Source organism: Hemicordylus capensis, chromosome 3 (assembly GCF_027244095.1).
Source record: "Hemicordylus capensis ecotype Gifberg chromosome 3, rHemCap1.1.pri, whole genome shotgun sequence".
Lineage (NCBI taxonomy): Eukaryota > Metazoa > Chordata > Lepidosauria > Squamata > Cordylidae > Hemicordylus > Hemicordylus capensis.
Window position 1 is genome coordinate 229,981,923 of NC_069659.1, and position 25,455 is coordinate 230,007,377.

The 25,455-nt window shown below is 43.1% G+C and overlaps 1 protein-coding gene across 13 annotated transcripts in view; it reads right to left on the reverse strand.

Annotated features, from left to right (window-relative positions):
* CTNNA3 (catenin alpha 3) overlaps positions 1-25,455 on the reverse strand; it is a 1,115,062-nt gene that overhangs the window by 916,357 nt on the left and 173,250 nt on the right. For 12 of the 13 annotated variants that reach the window (XM_053307737.1, XM_053307736.1, XM_053307734.1 and 9 more), the window contains one exon: positions 13,643-13,906. In XM_053307737.1, coding sequence (XP_053163712.1) covers positions 13,643-13,906 — 264 coding nt within the window. Of the gene's footprint in view, positions 1-13,642; positions 13,907-16,493; positions 16,660-25,455 lie in introns of those variants that run through there. The other variant, XM_053307739.1, reaches the window with a different exon arrangement.

The window sequence follows — 25,455 nt, forward strand, 5'->3', positions numbered from 1 at the left end:
GGAAATGGATTCCCCTAGCAATATCTTGCCAATGACACCTTCCACCCAATCACAGCCATTTTCAATAGCAGTTTAAAGGGTTGTTCCTAACCAGACCCAGTTCTGTGGGTGAAACAAGGAGTGGTGGAAGCATAACTAACAGCCAGAACTCACTTCCTTCTGTGTTTCTCAAGTATAAAAGGACCCTTCTTCCCTAACTAAAGCTGGGCCACATCACTGTTGCTCCTGCGCTACAGAATTCAAATAGTTTTATACATTGGCTAATATTCTCTGCTGTCCCAATCCCTGGAAGTGCTCAGTTGCTTGATCAGTCTTTGAAAGTTTTCTTTTAAATCGTGTAGGCTACTTTGAAGGCCCCAAAAGTAGGACATCAACTGTGTACTCACCAACATTTCCATGATGAAAACAGGGATGCACTTTTAAATGTGACCAAGCAATCTGGAAAACATGGCTTACAAAAGTGATCCTCACTATTTTTCAACAGGGGGCCACTCTGGCAAAAAAGACCCCTTCAATATGAGAGCCATTTCCCACTGTACTGAAGTCTGTACAGTACTACACTTTCCAAAGGAGCTGGGAAAGCCCTATAAGAGTGGTGGAGTCTTCTCATAAGAGCTCCAGAAGGAAAGGACTGGGTGGGAAGGGCTACATTTCCCAACACTCTGCATGCCTTCCAAAATGGTGCAGGGGCTCAAGAGGGCTCCGTTTCCCTGAGAGGAGCCCCTCACCTCATGCTGGTCAGTGAAGCACAGCATGGTGGTAACAGTCACCTCTGCATGCTGCCTGGGGATGGTGCAAAGTATTCAGCTTTGGCCAAAGCTTCAGAAAGCCCAATAAGCAATTAGTCAGGGAGACACACTTAGCGTTGATGCGGGCTGCTACTGGCCACTGGCCCCCAGGCCTTACATTGAAGAACACCGGTTCACAATATGCAGGGGGCATGGCCAAGAAACCTGGGAGATATGATGTGCAATGTGTAGGGGGATTTCCAAGCAACCTGGAGGTATGGCATACAATTCTCACTCACTACAAGCATGCCACAAGGGGAAAGCGAACTCAAAGCAGATCAGTGGCAAGCATAAGTAAAAGGTAGCACATGCTGAGAGTTAAGAGAGAATGGTTTTATGGCAGAATAAAAACAGTGCACTGTGCACTGAATGGCTGTGTCAGTCATTTATAGATCATTGTGCCTTAACTTTTAGGAGGTACTGGAAGAGGATTCCTCTAACGTCACATAATGGTGACTCAAAATCAATAAATACAATTATGAAAGAAGATTCTGGATCTTCCAAAAATGGCATTTAACTCTCCCCAGCCCTTGCCTCCCACATTTGGAAAATTATTTAAGTGGATTTTCATCAAAGCATGCAGTAGACAGTGTTACAATACCACCAAATAGGGATATTTAAGGATTGATCAGTTCAAAACTATTGGAGTTGGAATTCCAATGCATCGACCTTTTGCTCTGACTATCCTAATGACCAGTAAGGGCATTGGTAGTAAAGGTAGTTAGTGAGGGTCTCCTTACCTGTCCCTGCTTGCCTCTACTCTATGACATACCTGTCCCCGCTTGCCTCCTGCTTTGACTCCTCAGCTACTTCCTATAGTGAGTCAGTCTTCTCCTCCTTCTAGAGATAAGATGGAGAAATCTCTCTCTCCCCCCCTACTGTTATTTAGATAGGATAGGATAGGTCTGATAAATAGGATAGGTCTCTCCTATCTTAGATGTACTTCACCAATAAATCAATTTAGTTTAGACTCTATAGTGATCTCCAGGAGTGTTTCTTAAATAGCTGCAACAACTAAACTCTGCACTCTGTAACTGGAGTGGTAGCTTCCTTGCCGTTTTGCTAAATAATCACAAACCCCAACAAAAACTGCATGCACTTAGCCCTTAAAACTCCCAGACAAATTATATTTTTAAAAAAACAAACACCCAACAACACTGTAGGTGACCCTTAAATATTTCAAGGGTAACGTTCCAAGAAAGTGCCATGAAAGTTAGAAATATTATGTTCAAAATTTAAACCTAAGCTGAAAAACAGGGAGTTCCTGGGAGTCTGCATATGAGCAGCCTGCACCATTTCTCAGTTGAGAAGGGGTTGGGGATGTTAAAGCTAATTAGGCTATCCCAGCTTCTTTTCAGCTGAGGAGCAGCATTGGGCTGCTCATTTGATTTAACTTTTAAATCCTCAGATCTTTCTCAGCTGAGGAGCAGCATGGGCTGCTCATTCATGGGGTTGAGGATTTAAAAATTAAAGAAAATGGAGTTGCCACTTCTCAGTTAAGCAGCAGCTGGTATAACCCCTTTAACTTTTAAATCCCAACCAGAAAATCCTGTGAAAGACCAGAACTACCACCACAATAACTAAATGGGGCTATTCTCACAATTAACAAAAATCGGGCTAGGAGAGCCTAGCCCAATTTTTGTTAATCGTCAGAACCACCAGGCTCAGCTGCGAGCGGGTAACCTACCCTGGAACCCCTGGTAAAAAGCAGGTTTGCGGAGCGAGTGCTCCGCAAACCTGCTTTTTACAATTGTGAGTAGCCGCGGCGTGCCTTTGTGCCGCACCTACTCATGAGTAGACCCCCAGCCAGGAGGTGAAAAGCCACCTCCTGGCTCGGGGGTACCCCCAGTATGCCCTGTGCGCTTGCGCAGGGCATACTGGAGCTTGCGGGGGCCACATGGCCCCCGAGCTCCCCAGCCCCCGCTGGCTCCGTCTCGGAGCGGGCAATCATGTGGGTGGCCGATCTGGCCACCCAGGGCTCCCTCCCCGCTCACCCAAAGAAACTGGGTCTCACGGATCGTGAGACCCAGCTCAATGTGTTTAGGAAGCTGCCCTGAAAGATCAACATCACAGAAGCTAAACACACAATATTCAAGGGTCTCCTGTTCTATATTAGCTTTTAGAAATATATACCATGAAATCATAAATTTGCAAATAACCAACAGTCACATCCAATAATTTCACTAAATAATATCATTCCTAACTGGAGGCTATAGTACTGTATTCCTAGAAAAATCCACAGTATGCATATGACACATATAAGTAAAAATTGGCTATAAATAACCAGCGATATATGCCAGAGAGGGGATTTTGGTTAGTGCATCTTTTCATATCCAAGCAGCACTATGAAACAACAATCTGCACATAATAAAATTTCCTCTGTTGAACATCTATTAAAGTACAAGAATTCTAATGCTATGCCAAAAAGTTGGCCATACCTGATTATCTGTTCTGAGCTTTATTACTGGGGGCCAGGGCTACAATCCTGCATAGCCAAAGCATGACCAGAAAAAAGCATATGCAGAGCTAGAGGTGTCTTGACAGTTTTCACTGAAGCTAAACACACAGTCGAATTGGCAAGATGCTTTTCCATTTTAAAATACAGCTTGCCTATTCAGTCAGGTGACTTGCAAAGAGAATATCAGTCAGGTGACTTGCAAAGAGAATATATTTTCAGAATATCTGCAGCTGCAAGCACACGTCTCCACGACCCATACTATGGCTTTGCAAAAATTGCAGTCCAGATGTCTTCTTTGAGCACTTGATGCAAAGTTGATGGAAGTTAATGGGAATTTTATACTAGCTGCAGTAGGCTTGGATTAAGTTCCTGGCAGTGATGCTACACATTTGAACCAGTGACTAACTACCTGTGATATGAGCACAGCATCTGTCTTTGAGTTATTGAGCTGGAATAGCTGTGATAACTCCTCTCCTGGCCAACCTTTCAACGTTGGGTAGCTTTAATAGTTGCTTATAAGCAGGAATTTCTATACCTTGTTGTAGCAGAGTGCTGCAAGAATGTGAAAAGCTGTGCCTGCCAACATTCTACCAATGTAAAAGGAACAGGAGCCTTAACATCGAAAGGTTGCCCATTCGTATTTTAAGCTCTTATATTCTGATTCAGCAAGGCAGAATCAGGACATTTGCTTGCAAATAGTCAGTATAAATATGAAAGGAACCAGGACTCCAAAGTGGATCTGCAATGATCTGATTATGTAAAAATAAACATAGCCATAAATTACAAAACTTACTTTCTTCATCAGTAAATTAATGCCAAAAGCACTAGGCAGGGGATTGGTCTAGAAAACCTCCAAAGCCCCATCCAACTCTACAATTCTAGGGGCCTGCTCAGATGACATACAAAACCAGAGGTCCATTCATCTCCAGTTTTGCTACCCAAACGTCTGAACCTGGGGAACTGCAGTTAAGAGGGGAAATAGACCAGTGGTTCCTCTCCCCTAACTCCAATTGTTACCTTCAGTTTGTAGTGAGTTATGTCTCCGATAACTTCATTTAGGTGGTGCCTCCATTACATTGGATCCAGGGATTGAAATCAGGCTTTCCTCAAACCCAGGGGGCATAACAAGGCTGGAGTAGGCCCCGAGACAAAATTTTAAAATGGGCCCCTCGCTGATACACACAAACTTGCCTCTGGGGGGCCCTTCGAGGCGTGGGGGCCCCCAGGCAGCCACCTCCCCTTGCCTAATGGTAGTTACGCCCTTGCTCAAATCAGAGTTGGGGGAGAGAGCTTCTCCCTCACTCCGGCTCCTATTGGCTGCATGGGCTGTCCTTCAGCACAGAAGGAAACCCAAACAGTCAGCTCCCCCACCTCTCTGCAGTCTCACTGACCACAGTCAGTGAGACAGCAATAGGTCTGAACTCAGGCTGGAGAGCAGGGGGAGGGGGCACGGAACCATGGTTCCAATGGACCCGTGGTTCTACATGTAATTTGAACCAGCCCTAGGAGTCTATTATTCTAAGACTAGTTATGTCTCTTCAAAAATACCTGGAGCTGTCTGATTAACCAAATTTCATAGTTGCAAACAGGGGCTGACATGATGGCAGGGACCATTTGGAACTGCTGCCAAACTTTGAAGGGCTCCATCCTGGACTCCTTTTCCTGTTAGTTTATCTAGTAATGGAACCCTACCCAGCACTTCTCTGAGCATATCACAATCAGCTTTCCCATGGTCACTCGCCAAAGGTCCCACTTCTTAAACTTCTTAACTAACTGCCCCTTGTGGGTTAAGGTCAAGTCAAAGACAGATGAAGTTAAGATCAAGTCAGTCTCCTTGTTTCTTCCTTCACCTTTTAAAAGAAGAAGTTGTCAGCAAAGCACATCAGGAATTTGTTGCTGACTTGCTGCTTAGCTAAGTTTGACTCCAAACAGATACCAAGATAGCAGAAATCTGCACTGCTACTAATTCTTACTTCCCTGAAACATCTGTGATTTATTTCTGGGGGGCATAATCTGTGGGTCTCAAACTATTTATTTATTTATTTATTTATTTTTACATTTCTATACCGCCTTTCGTTAAAAACACAACCCCAAGGCGGTTTACAAAAATTAAAACATACAATAAAAAAGCAATAAAGAACATCAAGCTAAAAACATATAAAAACAGCCATAAAAACAATACAACAGATAAAAACACACAGAAGCCGCAGTAAAAACGATTATGTAAAAGCCTGGGTAAAAAGCCAAGTCTTTACAAGCTTTCTAAAAGCCGTGATGGAGTCCAGGGAACGAATGGCCACTGGGAGAGCATTCCAGAGTCTAGGAGCAGCAACAGAGAAGGCCCTGTCCCGAGTGCACGACAGCCTGGCCTCCCTCATTATCGGCACCCGGAGCAGGGCCCCCTCAGATGTCCTTGTCAGGCGGGCAGCAACCCTTGGGAGCAGGCGGTCCCTCAAATACCCCGGGCCCAAACCGTTTAGGGCTTTAAAGGTCAAAACCAGCACCTTGAATTGGACCCAGAAACAAACCGGCAGCCAGTGCAGCTCTTTCAAAATGGGGGTGATATGTTCCCAACGGGCAGCTCCGGATAAAACCCTCGCTGCCGTGTTTTGCACTAGCTGCAGTTTCCAAATATTCTTCAAGGGCAGCCCCACGTAGAGCGCGTTACAGTAATCCATCCGCGACGTGACTAAGGCATGGGTAACCGTGGCCAGATCTGCCTTCTTGAGAAAGGGACTATGGGGCAAGTCTCCATTAGGAGAGGTCACAAGGCACATTGATGAAGAGGAGCATGAGGTTCCAAGGAAGGAGAAGACCCTGCGGCAAGTCGAGCCAGACATTTTCCTCTTAGCATTATAGCAGCAGCCACTAAATTGCTATACTAACTAACCACAGTCATGGCAGAAAGGAAAAGCTTCTGGATGTTACTTTCTTCTGCCCAGCTGGTTTTAGGAAGAAGGCTCAGATGCCTTGTTTCAGTGCTCTTGTAATGCCTATACTGGTTTAAACACACAGCAGTATGCTGCATACATACATACGGCTCTATACAAGGATTCTGTGCATCACCTGCCAAAGAGATGGCTGCTGATGAGCTGGGAGGCTCAGGTGAAAATAAATTTATAAGGTGAACTTCAAAATGACTTATTTAATGCATAAAAGATATTAAAATAACTTACAGATTTTTTCACAACACATGTGAGCTAAAACAAAACGGAGTGAACATTTCAGTATTCCATTTAGCATGTCAGCTGAAGGCACTTAAATACAGAAGCTGAGAAGCTTTAAAAGGTGTCCAGAGTTCAAAATGTTTGAAAAATATAGGCACGGGTTCATTTTGTATCTAGACTAAGGAGAATGTGCCATTCAAATATTTTTAGTGAGTTTTGTTTTCTTCCAGTGGCTGTCATCTCGAACAACCAGCTGCCATATGGTCACAGGAAAATAGAAGTAGTAAGCCTGAAACAAATAGACCTTACTTGTAGCTTCTTATTTCCAACCAAATATATTAAATAATACTAAATTTGCAGGCACGATATATCCCAAACTGGCACAAAATACACAGAATAATTAACAGGTTCCGTCAAGAAATTATTAAGCAATTGCATTAGTCCATGCCAATATACTGCATGCATAGGTGATATTTTGCAAACTATCCATACTTTATATTCATTTACATGTTCAGAAAATGATTCTATATAATCTACTGCCCTGCCACTAATATTGTCTTCCCCAGTAAAATCATGGATGAGGAAGGTGGACACCCAATCCATGCTACTTTCCTTAGTCTGGATTACTTGTGGTTTGGCATTCCAAAGCAAAAGCATTCCGATTAGAGGACTGTACTGCCAAGGCCCATTCTAGTGATATCAGTCATATTTATTGTTCTTTTGGTGAACAATAAATAGATCAATGAAGCAAGTGCTTTTCTGTGGATGGCTTCCCTCAACTCATGGCAAGTATGGCTGCAGCAAACCATCAGTTCCCAGAGAGCACACACTCCTGGCATGAACCACACGTTCCCATCCCAGCATGTTGTACTAACCCACCAATGTCAGGTTCCCCAGCCACACTTCCCTTTGCCACCCAACTTCAGATCTTGGTTACTGGTGTCAGGTGGCAAAGGGAAGTGTGGCTGGGGAATCCAACACTAGTGAGTTTGCATGACACACTGGGACCAAAACGTGCAGCTCACTCTGGAAGCATATGCTTGCTGGGAACTGGCAATTCGTGGCAGCTTTACTTCCCATGTATCATGTGAAGTCTCCCTGAGAATCACAGTCTAAACAATTCTAATGCTCCAGTTGGAGACAGACTGCACATGATACCTCTGGAATAGCGAGGCAGCCAGTTAAGCCCATTCCAATGCTCACAAAGTGAAGGAGAAACAATTATCTCTGATCTTCCAAATGATGTACTTAAACAAAATTATATGCAGTAGCACCAAACATAGTGAGGGTGGTCATCTTAGACCCATAAATTCCTTTCAGTTAGGTCTTTCAACAAAAACAGATGTTTCATTTCTGTTAGAATTCAGGCTGATGTTTTAATTCTCACAGGAATTTCTGTCAGGTTTTCATACTTTCTTCATAACAAATTAAGACAAGAGGAAAGCTACAGATAAAGAGCTCTCTTATTATCCAGTTGATGCTTACCAATAGGAATCAGCTATGTGGTGGGCAAATCTGCATTGATTTGTTCAAGGAAGCAATGAGGAAATAAATACAAATGAGCAAGCATTTGCAGTAGACAGATTTGATTTTCTAATGAGCCCTGTCTGAGTGCTTCATGCTTCTTGTGCCAATTGATTTAATGGAGTGGTAAGAAGATTCAGTGCTTAAACTGAATGATTGCTTCTCCACCAAGTTTCCCGTTCTATATTCATCACAAAATGCATCATCTCAAATTAGGGATGTGTACAGAACTGGCTAGGCTGGATCAGTTCGAATTCTAACTGAATTCTAACTAATCTGTCCCGGTCCAGTTCAACTGCTGAACCGGTACAAACCAGTTAGCGGATTGGTTCGGGGGTCCACTTATAAAGAGGCATCTGGTAATAATTTCCATTTACAAGAGACACGGGAGCTTCCTAGAACTAGAGGGGAGTCAGGGCTACTTACTTGAATGGGCTGTTCATGGTGGCAGCATTGGGGGTGGTTTGGGGGGAGGAGGGCTTCCTCCCACCCCCACTAGCCTTCTCCAGAGTAGCCTGGACTAGCTGTGGCCTGGTTCAGGCCTTCTCTGGCCCAGTTTGGGCTGCCGTGCATGCACAGAGGTCACTAAAATGGCCTCCGTGCACATGCGGAGGTCTGAACCAGGCTGGGGAAAGTCTAAACTGGGCCACAGCCAGCCCAGGCTACTCTGGAGGATGTGGGCAGGGGTGGGGGGAGCTGTCGCTGCTGCTGCTGCTGCCGCTGCCCCCACCAATGGTGGCAACCCTTTCAAGTAAATAACCCCAACTCCCCTCTAGTACTAGGAAGCCCCCCTGCCCCTTTACTCATAAAGGGGAATCCTCACCAGGTTCCCCTTTATGAGTAGACCCCTAAACCAGTTTGAACCAATCCAGTTCGAAATGAGGCCACTCTGTTTCAAACTCAGACCATCACCCCCTTTTCGGGGGCTGGGCCAGTTCAAGCCTGGACCACTTGAACCACCCAAACTGGTTTGCATACCCTATCTCAAATGGCACATACCTCTTCAATAATTTGGAGTACAGGTGCAAGTTTGAACAGTTGTGGATTACCCTTGGGCCAGGAATTCATGGTCTCCAATGGCTACTTTTCATGATTTTGTTTTTGGAAGACATGTTTGCATTCCTGCAAATTGTACCACTGTCTTGAGACACGCAAAAATCAGGAGGCTAACTGACATAACATATATTGCAGTCATTTCTAGGCATGCTGAAGGCTGGAATGTAGCAAAATAAATGTCCCATCTATCTTAACAGTTGTTGTTTTTTAAACCATTATTACATCCATAGCATTCTAATTTTTATTACAGTCACAACCTATAGAAGGGTTAAGTATGTTGGAAGTCCAAAGCTTTAGGAGATATTCAGATTCAGCTCAGATTTTGTCCAACTGTAAACAGCAGCTTACTAGGTATTAAAGAAAGCTTCTAGACAGTACTTGCTGAGTAACCTCTTTCCTACATTTTCACACTATAAACATTTAATGAGATTGGCTCCCAACAGACTGTTTACTACATCCATTTATTTCATGGCAGTTTATTTGCAATGCAGAAGCAAGATCGAGCAAAGGTTATTCCAGGTTCTTTACCCAGTGCTATTTTTCTATAAATAAAGAAAAATGAAGCCATTTAATTTATAGAGCATTCTTAACAGGTTAAATACTCAATACATTTTGTTTTATGCAACTCACTCAGCCTCAGCTACCATTTGCATTACTCAGGTACCATTTGCATTACTCAGGTACCATTTGCACTAGTTAGGTAAAAGATACATGGAGAAGCCTACGAACAAAACACATTCAGCAGTGTAGTCTAAGGCTGGGATTCACTCAGGTGCTCTGCTCACTCCAAAGGGCTTTTAAGCTCCCCATTTCCAACAGCAGATTTCAAAGTTGGGAGGAAATTTTGCCCCTCCACCTTTATGTGAGCAGAAGTACTTTCTACTCCTCTACAAGATCCCGCCTTAGGAGTCTGTATTTATATTTATAAAATTTAACAACAAATTCAGTGGAATGGGAGACTTGCCCATCTTACAAATTTTAGAATACATATTTTTATGTTTTTTTTAAAACTTATGTAACAGAAACCCAGGCTTATGAAGGCCTGATTTGTGTGTGTGTGGGGGGGGGGGGGGGGGTGGTTGTCAGTGGAAAACATGGCATGAATCAGGGCTCTGCTCATTCAAATTTCTGCATGGTGTGCATGTGCCTGCTCCCACACCAGATGGAGAGGATCACTGGGCCAGGAAGTACATGAGCTACACCAAGGATTCCCAATGGCCTTTGGCCACTGTGGCTGGGGATGATGGGGGTTGCAGTCTAACATCTGGAGGCCCACACTTGGGAACCCCTGAGCTAGACCATTATATTGTCCGCAGAACTTTTCAATAAGTCTAACAGGTGAATAAATCAGTTCTCTCATCTGTCTGGGGGAAAAGAAAAAAACAAATAAGGATGCAGAACTGAGATTCACTCACATAAGGTGGTTCACATGACCATTGTTGGGCTTGGGAGAGAGGGTGAGGGGAAGGCAGGGTTTAACCTACATTCCCCACAGATGATCTGGGACTGCCTGAGCAGCGCCATGCCGCCTTGCACACAATTGCGGCAGCGGCCAGCACAGCATTCTGGAGGCCAGGGAAGTGCTCCCCCTCCTCCAGGAATCCCACAATGCACCACGGACCAAGTGTAGTGCATTGGAGGATTCCCCTGTAGAAGGGCACTCTAGGCACCCATCTCTGTGTCTCCTTAGGCTGCATGCAGCCTGAGGAGACACATGATCCTGGCAGCTGGGTTAAGCATGGAGATCCACGGGGATCCTGGCACTCCACACAAGCTGCCTAACCCAGGCTGGTCTGCCAAGGCCTGGGTTAGGCTGCTTGTGAGAACAGCCTTAACATCTAAGTGATCCAACTGCTTCATCAGAAATGTGTAGCTCCAAAAATCAGTTTTTTATTTATGAACATGCTGGCTCAAATTTGAGCAATGACCTACATTGTTAGCTTTTTGATGGTTGCATAATAATGGTTGTCCAATGTTTTTATGGATCTGGTTGCTGATAGTTCCCTGTTCTGGATGAGGCAGCACTCTGCCTAAGGCCACAAAGTTGGGGATGGGGAAGTGCACAAAACCAGTTTGGCCGGTTCAGCTCGAATCTGGTCCAGATTTGAGCCTACCTGACTGGTTCAGTTTTGTGCCCAGTCAAACTAGAACCAGTTTGAGTTCAAACTGAGATGCTTTGACCGGCTCAGAGCTCTACTGCTAAAGGGGAATCCGGTGAATCCCTTTGCCAGTAAAGGGGCAGGGGGAGGTTGCCTAAGCGCAGAGTGGGTGGGAAGGGAGTAAGTAGGTACTCATAAGGCTGTAAGTACTTACAAGGCTGCAGCAGCAGCAGCAACCATGGGGATTGGGAGTGGCAGCAGCTTCCCCCACCCCCTCCTGCCTCCCCCAGGGTAGACAGGGCCAGTGGTCATGCCAATGGCCCTGCCTACTCTGGGGGAGACTGGCAGGGGTGTGGGGGCAGCCAAAACCGCCCCGCTGGCCCCTCCCACAGCCAGGGGCAGCATTTCTAAGTACTTACTTACTCCCCACCCTCCTGCTCTACCCTTAGGCAAGCCCCCCTACCCCTTTACTGGTAAAGGGGAATCCTAACCAGATTCCACTCTACTAGCAGAGCTCTGATCCAGTTTGGTTAGTATCAGGCCTGGTTTGGTTCATCTCCGAACCTGTCAAGCCCAGCTCGAACTGAGCCAGCTCGCACACCCCTAGTTGGGAAGGCCTCCCTGACCCAATGTGGAATCTCTGACAACCTCTGTGCTCTGCATATTCCTCATAACTCCTGCTAACTGGGCAAAGAGGCACCTTTTAACGTGGTGATTCTCTTTGTTTAGCAGGGGGAGAGTAACTGGCCCTATCCACCCCCAGCACAGTGCCTCCAGTGACTGTTGCTGGTGTCTGCCTTATGTTTCTTTCAGATTGTGAGCCCTTTGGGGACAGGGACCCATCTTCTTTATTTGTTATTTCTCTGTGTAAACTGTCCTGAGCCATTTTTGGAAGGGAGGTATAGAAATCGAATTCATCATCATCATCATCATCATCATCGACCAGATTATATTAGACCTTCAGGTGGCAGCCATTGTCAGAAGCACTTTTTACCTTCTAGTATACCAGATGCAGCCTTTTCTAGAGGATGGAGACCTTACCTCTATAATACTTACCTTGGTAACCTTTCATTAGACTACTTCAACGTACTGTATGTGGGACTGCCTTTGAAGATTGCCTAGAAACTTCAGTTGGTTAAAATGCAGCAGTCCGCTTGTTAGCTGGAGCAGTGCAATAGAAGCATATAACTCAGAAGAGATCTGATTTTGTGGTAGCCAGCATGACTTGTCCCCTTAGCTAAGCAGGGTCTACCCTGGCTGCATAAGAATGGGAGACTTGATGTGTGAGCACTGTAAGATATTCCCCTAAGGGGATGGAGCCACTCTGGGAAGAGCATCCACATGCAGAAGATTCCAAGTTTCCTCTCTGGCATATCCAAGATAGGGCTGAGAGAGATTCCTGCCTACAATCTTGGAGAAGCCGCTGCCAGTCTGTGAAGACAATACTGAGCTACATGGACCTATGGTCTGACTCAGTATATGGCAGCTTCCTATGTTCCTATGTTCCTAACATCTCTGCTTAAATAATGGCTCCCAATTTGTTTCCAAGCACATTTCAAAGTAAGGGTTTTAACCTTTAAAGTCCCTAATTGGCCTTGATTTAGAATACTTCAGGGTATTCTTGCTCCCATGAATGCTCTCTCCCTAGCACTAAGATCATCAGAAAGGCCCCTGATTGAAATCCCCTCTGTTTCCAAGGTCAAACTGATGGAGAGGAGAGGTAGGGCCTTATTAGTACGTAGAACTCCCTCCACAGGAAAGTCTGCCAGCCTAGCTTGAGGCTCATTTAGAACAATGACAAAAACATTCCTTTTTTCAGAGGACTTTTTGGGAAGAAGTTCGTTAACTGACAAGCAGGCTTGAGAAAGCCTTGCTGCTATGAGGTTTTAGGACAGTTTTGTTTGCTGCTGCTCTGACATCTTTTGTCACTTCTTGTGGTTGGATATTTTATTTTTTTCAGTGTCCCATCATGATTGTACTGATGTCTTCATGTTCTATCATAAGCTACCCTCAGGGCTACAAATTCCAAAAATAAACAAGCAAAAATATATGGCCATTTGTAAAATGAGCTAGTAGGCTATATCAAATCTCCAGTGGCAATTGTGTTTGCACCTACTCCCTGGCTTGCAACAAATAAAGGAAATACAAATTGAATGGGTATGGATACCAATGTATCACCCAGCAGTTCATGTAGATTTGATGCGTTTGTGAGAATATTGCCATGCAACTGATCACAGAGGTGAACCGGATTTGGGTTCCAGGCAGTGCTCCCTGTAATAGGGAATCCCAGATGTTGTTGACTACAGCTCCCAGAATCCCCAGCTGCAATGGGCTTTGGCTGAGGATTCTGGGAGTTGTAGTCAATAACATCTGGGAGAATACTGGTTCCAGGTCTGCTACTTTCCAGAAACACAAACCATTTAAAAATAAAATTAGGCTGCAGCCCTAAGCACATTTACCTGAGACATTGTCTACTTCTGAGGAAACATACACAGACTTGTTTTGCAAGCCTTTTTCCAGAGTTTTACGCTGTGCAAAATATCCACGTACCTCAAGTTCATCAAGGGCACTTCCAAGCGTAGTCGAATGTGATGGTGGTTGAACCTTTTGATTTCTAATTCCTTGAGAAGCATTAGAAATGACATTGAGCGCATTCTGTATTTCATTACAAACGGAGTCCTTGCTGGCGGTTAGTGATGCAATGTCCGAATGTTCCAAACAAGCAGAACAAATTGAATGTAGAAGAGATGAATTTTCCTTCAGAGAAGCACGTGCTGCTGCAATGTCATCTCGCTGATTGTTGGATTTTAAATCCTGTCAGAAAAAGCAAAATGGTGGTTTTTTCAGGTTTTTTTTAAACACTTTAAAATTGACAAGTAATGTAGCAACAAATTGTTTCAATTTGTTTTATATCCATGAAGGAAAAAAGAGAGATACATTCAACAAAGATTGATTCACTGTGTTTTCTTCTATAGCACACTTTGCTGCTCATTTATGAAATGCCTTGAGTGAAAGAGAAAGAAATGAATTCCAGCTTGGGGAGGGAGGGTTTTGTTTTGCTGTTTTCAAATTGCCCAGAGTAGTTCAATTCATTTAACTGGTCACTGTCCATAAGAAGACATGAACTGCCTCGCCAATACTCTGTCTCCAGCAGAGGACAGCCAGATGAACCAAAGAAGTACACAAAACAGAAAATAGCTATCTCCTGTTCCTTGCACCCTGTATCTGGCAATCAGATGTAAGTCTGGTGAAGATACAGCTCTGGCTCCTTCTTAAACATGTTAATAGGTGGAAGCCATGGAACTCTCCTCGCTTTCCCCATCCTAGAAATGAACACACACACCCATTTTAATCACCATGATTAACCTCCAATTTCCTCCATGAAATAATTATTATTGTCCTCATTAGATAACTTTGGATACCACATGGTTTACAAGGCAATGGTGGTGTTCCCATTTGGCTGATAGTGCTGTGTTGATAGAAGCCAGCCCTGGTGGTGTTGCGCAAGAGCACAGGTGCACCATTGCTTAAAACAGCACGCCCACACTTGCACAGCAGAATTTACATCGTTTCCAATGTAAGTACCACTGCATAAGTATGGGTACATTGTTTTAAGTAGTTGCACAACTGTACTCTGCACAGCACTGCTGGGTCTGGATTCCACATGCACAGCAGCTCCAAACAATCGGAAACATCAGTGTTGCCTTGTGCTTCATGTGGGCCAATGTTATTAACTGGGGGGAAATAACCCATGATATTTATTAAACATTAAATTACAGGCTGAAATAGATTTATTGTGTGAATTTATTATCCTTGGAAACAGAGAGGTCACCAGAAGGCTACTGTTGGGAGAAATTGCTAATCCAAGATGTCTTGTATGCCATCCATTGGATACTAAGGACACCAGGGCACTTTCCAGTTTGGACACTATAACAGTGTCACTACATGCCCATTAAGTGTGCTTCTGTATTGCCTGCGTATCGACCTCGCAGTCCCTGCACTGTCAACAAGGTGCCAGCACATTTCCAATGCCTGCTTTTGGGCGTTATTGTTGCATTACAGTCCTACAACATTGTTAAAAAAAAAAGCTCTATTTTCCCATTATAGGAGTTTCGCACAAACTAGAAATGACTACTAGTTCATTTGGACCTCTAGGTCATGACCCAGGCCATGCAAAGCCCACTAGGCATGCACAGCAGCCTCCAAAATGGCCACTGTGGTGGAGGGAAGGCCCAAAAAGGGCCAACGAACACTCAAATGGGGCAATTTACTGCATAACGGAGGCTGGAAGGGGGAGGGGGAATCTCTGTGGACCACCCTCCCCCCAGTGGCCTCAGAGAAGCCCCCTGGAGGGGGGTAAGTGAAAACAATTTTAAATGTTCACAAACAACGCCCCCCCCAAACAGCCGGGGTTCGGTCTGAGGTCGGACCGAACAGGGGGTGGTTTGGTTCGACCCTGAACTGTTGAACCAAACCAGTTCAATGTCAAACTGGCTTGGCATTGAACTGGATTGCACATCCCTACTGCTAAGTTCATAACTAATTCAGCAAAGGAGGGGGAATGAATTCTGATAATCTTCTCTTCTCTCTGTGGTACACTGTGACTCCCAAGAATGTGTTCTTGAGAGCTGCACAATCCTCAGGGACATTTTTTTCAGGTGGCACAGAGTGCTTCTCGGAGAAAGGGAAGTTGCCAAAATTCATCATCACCACTCTATGTGTGAGTGCCAGTGCATCATTAGTCAAGCTCATCAACAGCAACCTCGGTGTATCTTGTGTAACAACAGCACTTCGTTATAGATGAAAAGCACAAAAAATACAGCGTGTTAATTATCCTAATCATACAAAGAAAATAAATGAATTTCCTCAGTTTATTTATAGTTTATACCTGAATATATGTTCAGCAACATCTTACAATATAACAAAAGGGCATAAAGGGGATTTAACTTTTTTTTTTAAAAAAAAACCATTATCTAGATTCTTGTGTAACATTTCAATCTTATGACATAAAATCCTTCATAAATGTCATTTAATTATTGTCTATCAATACCATTAAGGTTAATGATACTTGCATGACAAGTGTCATTAAGTTTTGTTTTTTCTTGCAGCTCTTTTCCATACAACTGTTAAATTCATATTTCAAGTGCAGTTGTTATGGGTAGCAGAAGGGGTGTAGCTATAATTGAGCGGTTGGGGTCCTGAGGGGCCCCAAGCTCCACCCCTCCTTATTTTCTTCATTATCTCTTTTATTTCAAGGGGCTGCTGGGGAGAGGTATGAACACGGGCCCCCTCTCCCCTAGCTATGCCCCTCAGTAGCAGAAATAAATGCTAAAAATTGCATCCAACACCACCTCTCTCTCATTTAGCTATCCCAGCTGGCTGATCAGTGCTGGTTGCTCACCTTAAACCTCTGGAGGATCATCACATCCCTTCTCCAGGATCCCTAGCTATTCATTAATCTGAACCTGACAGGGCTAGTTCCATTCCTTGGACAACTTTCAACATGCATTTTATCCATGATAGTCTTGCATTTCCTTGATCATACTCCTCAGTCTCCCTCCAGTTTAAACTTCCCATTTGATCCTGGCCTGTGATACGAATACAACAAATATGTATATACTGCTCTTCAACAAAAGATGCAGCTATCATATCAACCAAAGTTCATAGAAAGCACTCCTGGCCATAGCCTCTACCTGAGAAACTAGGGTGAGGCCTGAGTCCAGAAGAAATCTCCCTTGAATTATGAGTCCAGAAGCACTCCCAAATTACTTATGTGCTCCTTTGCAGTTGGGAGGGGTGGGGGAGTACAGCCTCATCCAGAACAGGAAATTATAAAATCTCCTTCCAATTATGACCACCGACTATGAGTACCTTCATCTTGTTCGGATTCAGCTTCAATTTATCATCCCTCATCCAACCCATTACAGCCTGTAGGCAGGCATTTAATAAGACTATGCCATTTCCTGATGATGATGTCATGGAGAAATAGATTTGGCCATCATCAGCATATTGATAACACCCTGCTCCAAATCTCCTGATGATCTGACCCAGCACTTTCATGTAGATGTTAAAGAGCATCCGAGATAGGACAGAACCCTGGGTAACACCATACAATAACACTACTACTACTAGTAGTAGTAGTACTACTACTACTGATATTTATATACTGCTCTTCAATTAAAGTTCTTAAAGCGGTTTACATCAAAAAATAAACAATGCATAAATAAGATGGTCCCCGTCCCCAAAGGGCTCACAATCTAAAAATAAGCAAAAGGCAGATACTAGCAACAGCCACTGGAGGGATGCTGTGCTGGGGCTGGATAGGGCCAGTTGCTCTCCCCCTGCTAAAGATAAGAGAATCGCCACTTTGAAAGGTGTCTCTTTGCTCAGTTAGCAGGGGTAATTCTCATTTCACAGAGCAACTATCCCTGAGTGACACATCTGGAATCTATCTGAGAGAAAGACATACAACCCCTGCAAGGTAGTATCACCTATTCCCAAACCCAACCACCCAAATGATCTAGATGGATATCATGGTTAATTGTATTGAAAGCCAGAGTGGTATCGTGGTTAGAGTGCTGGACTAGGACCGGGGAGACCCGAGTTCAAATCCTCATTCAGCCATGACACTAGCTGGGTGACTCTGGGCCAGTCACTATTCTCTCATCCTAACCTACTTCACAGGGTTGTTGTGAAAGAGAAACTCAAGTATGTAGTACACCACTCTGGGCTCCTTGGAGGAAGAGCAGGATATAAATGTAAAATAAAATAAAATAAAATAATAATATCATGGTTAATTGTATTGAAAGCTACAAAAAGTTCCAAAAGAACCAAAAAAAAAGTCACACTCCCCCTGTTGATTCCTTGGTAGTTATGTACCCCTTGGTAGTTGGGGTAATGAAGTTGTTTTTCTCCAAACAGAGCACAGTTGCAGTATGGGAGCATTTCTAGATCCAGCTCTGCTCCTAGAGTGCTAGCTATGGTTTAGGCGGGTACACCAGGTATGAGCTTTCCTGGTGGGGTGTGATTTGGCCACAGCCGTGCATGTCTGGATGACATCTAGATTAGATTACTGTAATGGTCTCCACCAATGAAGCACCACTCCAATAAAGAGCTGGATGCTATTGAATAGGTTTAGCAGGATCTAGCAATAGAGAAATATTCACAGAAGGGTGTGGACTTCACTTACTGATTCCCATTTGCACATAGAAACAGTTCTTAAAGAATAAAACATGATTCTAAAGTGTCAGTTTTCTTCCATCTGTCTAAAATCTGCCAATCCAGTGAATGCATAGATATTTCTCAGAAAAAAACTAATTTTTTGAGAATAAAGCTTTAACATGGTGTCCATTTTGGTCACATCAGAATCAAAAAGGACAAAGCAACATTGAAAAGAAATCCTTTTGAAGAATGAACACAGAAGTACCAGCAGTGCTTGTATGGATGAGTGATATTGACAAATAGCTTGCAGCATAGCCAAGAAACATATAATTTCTTCTAACTGTACAGGCAAGAAAAACATGTGATTATATAGCAACTATATTCTGTTGATCAAACTTCAGCTTACAGGAAGCATATACAGCAAAGTTAAACAACCATGAAATGACAGAGTATTATAATAAAGACACAGAAGGTTCAAAAGCAGTTACCTGGAAACAAATTCATGCCATCTTTATGGAGTTGTGTATTGTGAATTCTCGTTAAATTACAGTCAAGATCTGCCAGTCAAATTATTAACAATCATGCTAAGAATCCTGTTGGAAGAAGCTCAGTTTGCTGCTGGATGGATTGTAAGCACTCACTAGAATCTTTTCATACACATAAATTAATAGCTTATCTGGTCCTTGGTAAACAGGTATATTAATCTCTTTTTAAAATATGCATGTTACTAGGGATAGTTTTTAGCCAGTCTGGAATATAATTGCTATTCAACAGAGATACTCTTTTCCAGAATTTGCCAGATAAACCTAAACAATGATGTTTGTTTCCCAAATACATCATCATAGGGGTGATGAAATAGTGATAAAGCCAATACAATGATATTTATATGTATTCCAGAACCTGAACACTGGTAAAGTGCATCCTACTGTATTAACCTTTAAAAACATTAAAAGATGTTCAGCTTCACTACCACAACATTTCCACCTAATTTTGCTCTACATAAGTCCCCGCACCCTCTAGAAATTCAGTGATGACCACTGAAGGGCTGGTTGCATGCTTCAGTTCATGAATTATTATAGTTCTGAATTGTTCATTTCCCGATACATACTTCACTTGCTGCTCGCCCACCAACATGTACATCAGAACTACTTGTTCAGAAGTCAGAAAGAGGAATAGATCATCTGTCATAGCTTTAGCTTTTTTCAAGCACACATGGTACTCTCTCTAATTTCATTCATTGCATGCTTTGGCTTGTTCTCAGATACTTTTAGTTAAAGGTATTTTTTTTAAATTTAAAAAATCCAAATAATAACCTCTTAAGAAATTGCCTTTCTTTGTATTTGCCCACTCGAGTTTTCAATGGCTTGTTGACCTGTTCAGTAATAAATTAGCACAAACTCTGTAGAAACAAAACCTTTCCTGATCTTGGACCAGGTTCATGTCAACTGACCTTAATAAGTGGTCTAGATCCCCATAAAATTGTCAAGGACATACAGATACACATATCATACAGAACATATTGTTATTAGATTATTTTGCTCATTTTGACAGATAGCTGTTTCTATGTTCTATCAATTTTACTTGTCAGGTCTTAATCATAATTACAGTCAAGTCCCCCCACCCCATAACACAGGGGCGTAGCAATGTTGTAGTGGGCCCAGAGACAAGATTTTAAAATATGCGCTCCCCCCCCCCCGCGCCCGAAGCTCAGCTCATGAAGTAAAGAGATCTTAAATGAGGCGGAATAATGGTAACAAAAGGCATAGTAAAATTGTGGCACATATAACCTATGTGCCACAATAGAACATCATCCTAAATTATTTTTTTACGGTTTTGTAAATTGTGGATGATGCAAGTCATTTAATGGTACTAGAGAAAGACCTGCTGTTTTGGTAGCTCCAGGTCTTAACACTCACATCAATTTCGGAGGAAGAATACAACTGAAGGAAGCCTGGGCGGGTGCGCGGCTGGGGAAGTCAGTCATGTGACTTGCCACTGCCCCCCTCCCAAGGCAGTGGGTGCCCAGACAACTGTCTCCCCTTGCCCTATTATAGTTACACCCCTGCCATAACCTAATTTTGTATATTTAATATTATAAATTAGCAAAATGTCAATTATCATGGCTGGCAAAGTGTGTGTGTCTGTGTGCACGTGTGTGTGTGGTGCTTGCATGCGTAAGGATGCTTACATATTGCCAGGGGCATGCTATGCCTGTGCCCAGAGACACATGGTACCTTGTTCAGGATCCCATCAGTGAGGCTAGGCCACCCAGTTTCACGGGTAAATGTATAGTTTAGCCTTCACTGCTATAATATCCCCAAGGGCAGTACTTTGCTTTGCATCATATGAAAGAATGGTGTTAATTCACTTTGTGAGAGAAACTAAAAAGAAGCAACAGGGACAAAAATAGGGTGGTGTAGCTAAAATCGCTTCTGCCCCTAGTGAACTCTGCTATTGAGAATCCAGCCTGCTCCTATCTGCAGTGGATCATCCTGGGTTCTCTTTTTTGGTCATGCTGGAGTATGAAAGAATGTTGGGAACTGGTCTTTTATACACACAGTCATATGGATCAGGTATCTTAAAAAAAGCAAAAACCCTATGGTTTGTTAAGTAAAAAATATGAATGAAACATCAATATTGAACTCCTCTTCCAAATATAAGGAAGGAAACTTATGTTGAGATATTACATTCATGAACCTTGAACATAAATCTGATGCACAGTAAAACCAAAGCATAATAATTTCATGAACCACGGTTATTAGGATTTTTATTTTGCTAATGTTGTCAGGGGGCTGTTTTAAAATATAAAGCACAATATTAAAGAAAACATGTCTTAACTGTTTTGCAAGGATGAAATGCAAAAGATGAGGTTCATTTTTTAATATGTGCTTAATCTTTTTTTAAATGCGTTTTACATAACCAGCAAATATTTACAGTCTGCAAGACCATGAAGAAAAAAAGTCTTAAGCCCTTGAGTTCTGTACTGAATGTTAATGCATATGATAAATTTAATAAAAGAACAGAGATAAATGACGTTCAGCAGCTGCACTCTGGACTTATGAATCGCTCCCAGTACTACAAAATCCATACAGAGGAAGAACAGCTGTACAATTTATAACATCAGCATTTGTCAAGAAAAGCTACAAATACAGGCCCAAATACAGAAGGCACATTCCTATAAAAATTAGAAATCATCTTTGCAAATAGCCTACTTCTATAAATACATTCATTCAACTTTCAAATTGCTATTTAAAGTGCAGCACCCTTTATAACTCTCAACAGATTTAAATGAAATTCAAAAAGCATAAACACCAAGACAATTTCAATATATAATTTAAAAGTGTGAAATTCACTAGCAGTTACCTTTTACCAGTCCAGGGTTTCTTAACCTTGGGCCCCCAGACGTTGTTGGACTACAACTCCCAGAATCCCCAGCCACAAAGGCCATGTCTGGGGATTCTGGGAGTTATAGTACAACAACATCTGGGGGCCCAAGGTTAAGAAACCCTGCTCCCGTCTATAAAGGTAAGCTCCAGTACAGAAAGAAGAGCTATACAACTCCATGACAAAACACATAAAACAAAACAAAGCAGACCCACCTATTCCCCATCCAGTATCCTAAAGACGGTCCTAAGACACACATTGTGTACTTCTATGTTGGATCCCTCAGTGTTTAAGAATTACAGCTAATCTTCACACAATAAGACAATCACTACTATTTTATTTGAATTACTCAAACCATCACTTAGCTTGTCCAAAACTGTTAGTTTAACAGATTTTGGTACATAGTATTTACAGTATGCAAGTGATTATTCAATTACATACTTATGATTTTCTCAGGACTGCCCTTTATTCCACTTAGGCTTTGGAAAATGGAAATGCAGCTGACAGCTGATTCACATGTATATGTACATTAGTTGCTGACTTGTCCTTCAGTGACTCAAAGTTGATCGTAAGAATTATCTTCACTGAATAGGCGGAGATTGAGGAGACATGAAAGCTCTGGCTTGAGGTGTTACCACACTGCTCACCCATCTGTATGTTACCATGTCTTTGTCTACACCTTTACCAGTGTTGGGGGAATTAGCTCTAAAAACCAGTTTCGGAAGTGTGCATAACAAGGGACAACAGTCCAGACACAGGCAAATGTCAGTATTAGAGTACTAGGAGTGGATTAAGCCTTTTGCCGCCTGTAGGAAGCTAGGATTTGCTGTCCCCACTGCTGCAGTGACAGTAGGGTTGGCAAGGGAAAAGTCCCCCCTTTTACTTTAAAATGCTGCTGCACAGCAGGATGGGGCAGCAGCGGCTGCAGTGGGGAGGGTGGTGGTGGGGCAAGGGGAAAGTTCCCCCCTTTACCTTTAAAGCAACATTGCTGTGCGGCAGGGTGTCAAGGGAGAGCTCCTTCCAGCTCCCTCCCAAATGACCCCCCCCCCAATCTGCAGTCCATTATGGGCCTTTCTCCACACATCATGTGCCTTTCTCCGCAGACGGGGTTGTGCAGTCAATTGGGATCTGCATACAGCAGATCTGCATAAAGCGCAATGCCGGTCAGAACTTGGGAATTTTGAATGGGAGTAAAGATCTGTCCCCACACCCAGTGTCCCCCCGGTCTGCACACGCGACTAAGCTCTGATGGATGGAGTGTCACAATCTCATTTGAGTCTGTGCAAGGCTTCCTAGGGGAGGAGGGGATAGAAGTGCAAGAGTTCTATCATTAACCAGAGAGAGTGGGGAACCCACAAAAGCGGGGGGGGGCCTTTGTTGGGTCAGCTCAACTCAAGAGCATGCAGTTTGACAGAAGATCACAGGTGTTATACCCTTAGGTCCACCAGAGTAGACTGGCCCTCTCACAAGAGTGCAAGTCCACTGGCAGCAAGCTGCCAGGGGAGCAGGAGTGTGGTTAGGTCTGCATGGACTGTTTTGTCGGGGTGAGCACTCGCAAGAGCATCCCAGGTCACAGCGGAAGAGACTCCACCCCTCCAGGATCCTTTGCCATCCCTCATATACATATCCATTGTGCGGGGTCAGAATTCAGGAGACGATTTTGATCTGCTGGTTCTGGATGGGGTCATGCTCCCCTGGAAGGAACAGGTACGCAATCTGGGGGTGCTTCTGGATCTGAACCTCTCCCTGGTGTCCCAAGTTGAGGTGGTGGGCAGAGGTGCTTTTTATCAGCTTTGGCTGATATGCCAGCTGTGTCTGTTTCTTGAGATGAATGACCTCAGAACAGTGGTACATATGTTGGTAACCTCTAGGCTGGATTACTGCAATGCGCTCTATGTGGGGCTGCCTTTGTACATAGTCTGGAAACTGCAGTTGGTCCAGAATGTGGCAGTCAGGTTGGTCTCTGGGTCATCTCAGAGAGACCATATTACTCCTGTATTGAAAGATCTACACTGGCTGCCAATAAGATTCTGGGCAAAATACAAGGTGCTGGTTATTACCTATAAAGCCCTAAGAGGCTTAGGCCCTGGGTATTTAAGAGAACGTCTTCTTCACCATGAGCCCCACTGCCTGTTAAGATCATCCGGAGAGGTTTGCCTGCAGCTGCCGCCAACTCATTTGGCAGCTACTCGGGAATGAGCCTTCTCCATTGCTGCCCCTGGACTTTGGAACACGCTCCCTGTTGAAATAAGAGCCTCCCCATCTCTGGCAACTTTTTTAAAGGCACTGAAGACACATTTATTCACCCAGGCTTTTAATTAGATCTATGGTTTTAAATTTTAATGTTGGTTGTAAATGATTTTAATGTTTAAATGATTTTAATTGTTTAATTGATTTAGTTTGGATTTTTATTAATTGATTTTAATTATTTTTATTTTGTTGTAAACCACCACAAGCCATTTTTGGAAGGGCGGTATATCAATCAGATACTGTAGATAGATAGATAGATAGATAGATAGATAGATAGATAGATAGATAGATAGATAGATAGATAGATAGAATCACCTCTTAGGAAGTCATCATGTTCCTTCCCTTCCCTTCCCTGAGTAAAAGGAAAATAATGCCCCCCCAAGATCCCTCCCCCTAAAATCGCACTTCTGCTGCACAGTTTTGTGCAGGGCTCTTAGGAGGCGGGAGGTGCAATCACTGTAAGCAGAAGCATTGACATGGCATGGCATTTTAAGGGATTTAAATGCCCTTTCCCTGCAGAGGGTGGGCAGACCATTCTGAAAAGACATGATTGAGCTTGGCATACCGTGTTCAATATTGTGACCAATCGCAGCCACTCTGGTGACATGCTGACACTTTGCGCACAGTCTGGCAATGTAAGCACTACAGAGCTTGCTCGGTGGGCCAGGAAGAGGGAGGGGCTCCCCCCTCCTGAAGGCAGAGGTTTGTGGACGAACATCTGCGATGCCATTTACAGTTTCAAATTGAAACCACAGGTTCATCAAGCTATGGTTTCACGTTACATGTGAATGTGACCATTGAGTCTAAAAGTAATTTAACTGAATGTGAATTGCCACCCCCCCAAAATACTACAAACATCAGGCAGTTACTTTTATCTTCCACAGCATTTGATTACTTTCATTTTAAAGCTTCAACATGATTAAATACCATGTTTTCTAGTAAATCGTGGAAACTGACAACAAATCACTAATGGCACTATTTCTAGGGAAAGCCCATTGTTAAAGAAAACTGCCTACTGATAGTAGTTTAACCAATATTGTTAAAAGACACAATATTTTCTTCTGTTTGCTGGTAAATCTAGATTCCATAATGGCTTAAGTGCTTCTAAATAGCATCTTTCTTCTTCTATTGCGTGGTGATGTCTCATTAATATTAACTGCAACTAAGCCCAGCCCAGGAAGATTATACATTAAATTATACAGCAAGTGGATTTGGAGCTTGGGATAAAGACAGAGCTCACTAAGCACCACATTTTGAAACAAGAAAGGAAGTAGAATCATTTTTTAAAAATGTCTTTCATAGCTATTATGTATTAACTAATTTGCCATCATGAATGATCCCAGTGCAGTACTCGACTTCGGTAAGTCTTTGGGTACATCTGCTTTCATGAGTTCAAGTAATTATTTTTAGAGATGTGGAAAGTAACCAAGAATTCTTAATGAGTGTTTTACTCCTCTCTTAATTTGATCTAAAAGGGCCGTGGTAACGCTGTGTAGATTTCTTAAAATATTTGAACTCATCCCAAAGTATTGAGACACTTGTATGCATAAAAACTTGTGTACATACAT